General features: G+C 37.0%; 1 protein-coding gene across 1 annotated transcript; it reads left to right on the top strand.

Annotated features, from left to right (window-relative positions):
* Positions 1 to 1,588: 1,588 nt before the first annotated feature.
* LOC109505023 (uncharacterized) lies at positions 1,589 to 2,421 on the top strand. Its single transcript, XM_019846835.3, has one exon. It carries the CDS (start codon positions 1,706 to 1,708, stop codon positions 2,186 to 2,188), a length of 483 nt encoding a protein of 160 aa, XP_019702394.1. The 5' UTR covers positions 1,589 to 1,705; the 3' UTR covers positions 2,189 to 2,421.
* Positions 2,422 to 6,192: the final 3,771 nt, after the last annotated feature.

Here is a 6,192-nt window from a genome sequence, read left to right as displayed (position 1 = left end):
TCCTTGATGTAAATTTTCTTTAAGTGATAAAACTTCATGTGGGCCCCATGAATCTAAGAACCCTTTAGATGCTCGAGTTTCAAGTAATAATTTATATTGGTTTTAGATGTAAACTTAATCATTGATTGTATTTATCCAGACCATGCATAGTATTTTGTTGATAATTCTGCATCTTACAAGCTAACAGTAAGTACCCCATCCTAGTATTCAATTGTACGTGAATTAGTTCATATAATTTGACATATAAATATGAACTTAAGTATTAAAATTTAATAATAAATAACACCCATGCATATTATGTATACTCTATATAAGCAAACTTTATAATGTTGCATTAAGCATGAAATAAATTTCATGGACATGAACTACATTTTTTACTGCTTTATAATATTATTGGTTTTGTTGATTGTGGTATGTTTTCTCTAGTCTGATCACACAACTTAGGATGTAGTCTCTTTTTAAGCCTTTAATAGGGCTCACTGGTGCATGCTAGTTGTGGCATATTATAATCACTGGTATATGCAACCACAGGCATATTTTTTGTATGATTTTAGAGTAGCTTTGCATACTAATGGATGGCATATTATAGTTCAGATCTAGATTTTTTGAGTGTTGTCACAAGCCCCTCGTAGCCATAGTCAGAAAGGCTAGAGGAGAGTGGGAACAATTGAACACAAGATTGGAAGTTTTATCTTTTATCTAGATGTATTGATCATTTTGAACATATATATACTTTAGATTGCTCAACATGCTTTAAATTATAAATCAAAAATCTTATCTTATGATTTTTGAGTGTTGTGTATATTACACTTAATCAAATAATGATAGAGATAACTTAATAGATTTTTACCTCATTTATGTTTTCTTTGCTCTTTGTAGATGCCAACATTTAGCAAGGATGGGATTATAGGCTGTAAGCAAACAGATTAGGATCAAGAAGTGCTGCTTTTTATAATAAATATTATAACTAACATGAATTGAATTGGAAAATAATATTGGGCTTGTTGATTAAATTGAAAATTTGAACTATCTTAGTTTACTTTCACTGATATTAAGTGAAATTCTTTCTCAGACCTTATATGTTACTTGGATGAAATCTAATAGGATATGTGGCCGTTTATCATGTACTTACTTCTGGTGGTATAGGATGTGACATGTGTCATATTTCTTTCTCCGGCACCTGCTCCGCATGAATTTTGTTCAAGCGTGGGTATCAGCCGCACACTCGTGGTTTTGATCAAATCCTTGGGCGACTGCTCAAGCAAGCGAATAAAAAAAAAAAAAAAAAAGAGGTGCAAAGCTTAGTCTATTCCATGTTTACTAACCCGTGTATGCAGCGCCTTCCACGCTAATCCAATCGCCGTCACATGTACATTACTTTCATGATTTAGACATCCAAAAAGTTGTGCTAATAGACAAGCCACGGATCCCGCAATGGTCCACCTAATAATTCGTTTCGGTGTGCTCCCTTTGGTGACACCCTTCCGTCACCCACCCTAGAACGCAACATTAATCCCCACCATACACGCTAAGTTTTCAAAAGCATCATGTCATTTTAATATGACCTCATGAAACTTTCTCGAACCAAGCAATTCTAAACTGGATTAGGCCTACAAATAAAGGCCAACTTCTCTGCACGTTTACACCTCGTTCCTTCCTTTCAAGCCTCTTGAATGCACGCTACTCCCCTCTACCTTCTTCCTTCATGGATTGGCGGAAGCGGATGACGAGCGCCGCATCGGCGGAGGAGGACGAGATGGCGCTGGTGAAGGCCGCGGCTTGGGCCTGGTACCAGCGCGGCTCCGGCAACGAGGGCCGGCCCGGCCGCGAGTTCGACATCACCTGCGGTGGCGCCGCCCGCATCCCCCGCCCCTCCCGCTACCAGCTCGAGGCCCTAGCCAAGGTCTCCGGATCGCCGAAACCAGGCCCAGCAACGTCAAATTCTCTCCTGGACCTCTACGAGATCGAAAGGATCACGAGGGAGCTCGACCGCCTCATCGCGGCAAGCAGCGCCGCCGACAACCACCGCGCACGGCGGAAGGAGGTGGAAAAGAGGAAGGTGGTTGCTAGAAGGACGAGCGGGTTCTGGATGCGGCACGCGGTGGCGATTTGCGGGACGAGTGGGGACGTGGTGGAGGCGCGGGTGCTGGGCGGCCGGCGCCCGTCGAAGGCGGCCACCGTTGTTTGAGCCTTGGGATCATGGAGGTGTGATAACCACGAGTGGTGGATAATTTTAAGTGCTGTGTAATAAATGCCATGCCAAGATACAAACATGTGCACAATGTATATATATATGATCTGATACATGTTTTATATTTTACTTGTAATTTCCTTCTTTCTACCTAAGCGAGTGCAGCATGGAAATATCTGTACTTTTAGAATGGTGCCAACTATTAAACAGTGACTGCAGGTTGGATCCTAGTGGTGAGTCTTCTTCTCTTTGGTGTATCTCTCTGCAGATTTTTTGGTTGTGGGGCTAGCAGAAAAGCTCTTTGTTCTTGGCCTTTCTAATTATCAATATATGATGATGAAAGCGATTTGTTACCAGTCAAGATGACTGGATTTTTATTAAGGTCGCATTGGCTGTGACACTAGGGGATCATGTAAGGTTTTTGATGGCTGCATATTTTTGTGTCGCTTTTGGCAATTGACATGAAGATTCTTTTTCTTGTGCTGCCTGATGCTGCAGTATTTGCTTCATGCATTTTGCCGAATTAGAATATCTTTTTACCGTCATTACTTCTATTTTGCATCCATGGAAAGTCATCGAGTCTAATTAATCCAGTTAGAGAGGTTTTTATATTTGCAACTTGTAAAAACTCCGAAGATGTAAGTGAGATGATGATGATGTTGATTATATATTAAATTATTTCCTTTGTATGGCTAGGTTTATATTGTCTCCTTGGTTTATTTTGTTGGAACTTTTTTAAAAATAATTAGAAAAGATTTAAATTTTTATCTCTATTATTTTAAATGTTTCAAAAGTTCTAAAACATCCTTTTGTTTAGTCCCACATTAAATTTGTAAAGGCAAGTCCACTTGCTTTTATAGAAATCCTGTTCTTTGAAACCCAAGGCTTCAAGGTTAGTGGGCTGGTGGCCACACGCACAACCATGCTCGATCAACTGCATGTTGCATGACAGTGTACCTTTCTATTTGCCAGACACCTCCTTCCAAAGCACATTACCTCTTTTTGGAGGTGTACATTCGTTTCATCACTTCCGCTCACTCTATTGAGTCTATAGACAGGTTCTAGGTCCAAGATCCTGATTACCAAACCATCACATTCAATCTTGTACTCTGTTCTACCAAGTCCAAGATAGAGATTCTACCCACCCATTTCTACTCATTAGCTCTTTTTTTTTTTTTCTTTTTCTACAATTTTATATCCTTTGGGTAACTAAGAGTTGATCGGGTCGAGCCTTTCATGCAATAGTATCTATTGGAGGAGGATCGGATTAAGTCAAATTATTATACCTTAGGGATATAATTATTGCAGTTCCATATAAGAGGATGAATCACATTCTTAGGACTGTGTTCTTTACACATCTCAATCCAAGCAAATTATTTTTTAATTTTTTAATTTTTTTAATAATTTTTTTCTTCTATAATGTTTTTTGATTTTCAAAGTTTCCTATTTATAAAATTTAACTTGAAACCATTGTTGCAATGTATATCAATTTCTAGGTGCCACATGGCTAACAAATGTTAGTCGACCTAAACATGATGGAAATCATATTCTTCTTGCTTATAGATAGTAAGATAAGATGTAACAGAATAACAGGTACATGGGTACAATGCATGAGCATAATGTCAGGCTATATGGATTGGATAGGTAATGTTTCACTGAGCAATCATGCATGTATCAGAGACTATGAATAGATGAAGGATTTCAAATGATTAGAAATTGATGAGGCATTACATCGGGCTCTAGATCCTCCAACCAATTCTAACGTCAAAAGTTTGCGTGGCAATTCTATATTAAAAAGAAAAGGGAAAAACACAGCTTTCTATTACATCAAAAAATGCAAATATTCCTTCTCCTATATAGATGTCAAAAGATTTTTTTTTCCTTATATAACCTATATAGCAACTTGGTTGTATATGTCAACCCTTTTCTATTTTAGATTAGAATATATGTCAATACTTGATTAATGCTGATTAACATGAACAGCGCAAACTTAGGCATCTTCATTTTGCTTTCTTTCTTTCCTTCTTTTTTCAGTTGAGAAAAGTAACAAAGCTCTGCCAGTTTTCATTATATTGTATTGGGTATCATAATCTTGCTAATTTTGGTGTAGTACCAAATAGAAGACATTGCTATCAAATCCACATTCTTGACCGAGGAAAGGGCCCAAATCCTATGTATAACAGTATAATATGTTGGACAATACATGATGGAGAGATGAAGCATAAGAAAGAATAGCAAATGCACCGGATCATAAGAATGGCAACAGGTCGGGTATCAGTCCGGTAGATCATTACCCATACTTGCCTCAGGATACGATGGATCAAATCGAGTCTCAAGACAATGTAGGTCAAGGCAAGTAGAGTTTAATAGGACAGGATGGACCAATCAAGTTGGGTAAAACTACAAAAATCTTTTTTTATGCATATAATTTTTTTTTTTTTGCCTTAAGGAGGGAATTTATGAAGAATTATATATATTCAAGTCAGGTTCAAGCGAAATTTTGCTATTATCTGCATCTTCCTTAGATCTACTATGAGTTGGATAAAATCCATCCATTCTGGATCGGGTTGGATACCCGATAAAGTAGAGTAAATTGCCATCCATATGAGATCAGCATATTGCATAGCGTAGGTGAATAGTATCTAGTGATATGGTTGGGTAGGTAATGAGTTAAGCCTGCAAAATTCGTAGTTATAGGATCTCAATCATTGGAGTGCTATATGGGGCTCTAGATCCCCTACCACCTGTCAATCCAAAGATTACCCATTGATTTTATAACAGGAGATAAAGGGGAGAGAAAATGATGTCTACATCCTATTCAGATCTTTAAGAGTTCCATCACTTAAGTGTCCTCATTGAATAGATTAATGATTGAGTATGAATTTAATTAATCCATAAAGATCACTTGTGGACCATTCTAGCTCATTTGAATAGGTTTACATGAAGTTCTAAAACAAATCTGCCATATCAAAAACCTTAAACATTTAATTTCCAAAGGCCATAACTTTTTATCCCTACAGCATCTGCTAAGGTCCTCATTTTTTAGAATTGGATAAGTTTTTTAGATCCATGACACTGCATCCATCCCTGAGGATTCGATGTGTGTGTCTTGATTGGGATTGTGCAATAAGAGACTAGCATATATCTAGAGAGTATATAAGAAGTCATTATTGTAGCTTATCTTGATAATGGGGACACATATAGTAATCAAATAACTTGCAGGTGAAGTTTAGAAGTAGACCAAGAAGTCAGAATTAGACCAAACAAACCCACTCTATACCATCAGCCAAGAAAGAAGTTTAGAAGTAAAACATGCAATAACAAATGGCACATGCCTATGCCTCCTTGAGACACTTTTTCTTCCACATGCTACCCCAATAGGATCACTAGACCCACATGGACCACTCTAGCATTTTAGGTAGATAGGCCCATACAGAGCCAAGAGAAAGATCCACATTGGAAGCTGAATTATGCACCTAAACTTTTGGAGGCTATGACTTCCCTATAAAAATCAAATTAATTACTACATCAACCTCTAAAGGGTATAATACATACAATAGTCCAGGGTATATGACAATGTTTGACCCTCCAAATAGGCAGATGAAGTAAAATTCTCCCTTTTTGGAAAGATTTTGTCCAAAATTATGACTTAATCTAGGAAAAAAATAGAAATAGCTTAAGATAAAGTTGATATAGAAGCCAAAGTCTATTTCCAAAAGGATATTAGTATTTTTATAATTATTCCCACTAATCACACTTTTATTACCTTTTTCAACAAGAAGCGAAATCTAACCTAGATTTCATAAATAAGGATCTCACTAGTGTAAACAAAGAGTAATATAATCAATTTTATTAGGAAATTAATAAAAAAGAAGCACCTAAGACTCTGCTCTCAAATTCTTATTTCTTCATTATCATTTTGAGAAGTTTGCATTAAGCAGGTTAAAGAGATTTTTTTTTTCTTCTTCTTGGTCCAATCACATGTGTACTATTAAATCTTA

This window comes from Elaeis guineensis, chromosome 3 (assembly GCF_000442705.2).
Source record: "Elaeis guineensis isolate ETL-2024a chromosome 3, EG11, whole genome shotgun sequence".
Taxonomy (NCBI): domain Eukaryota; kingdom Viridiplantae; phylum Streptophyta; class Magnoliopsida; order Arecales; family Arecaceae; genus Elaeis; species Elaeis guineensis.
The sequence above is the reverse complement of the archived record's forward strand: the minus strand, read 5'-3'. Positions and strand labels throughout refer to the sequence as shown.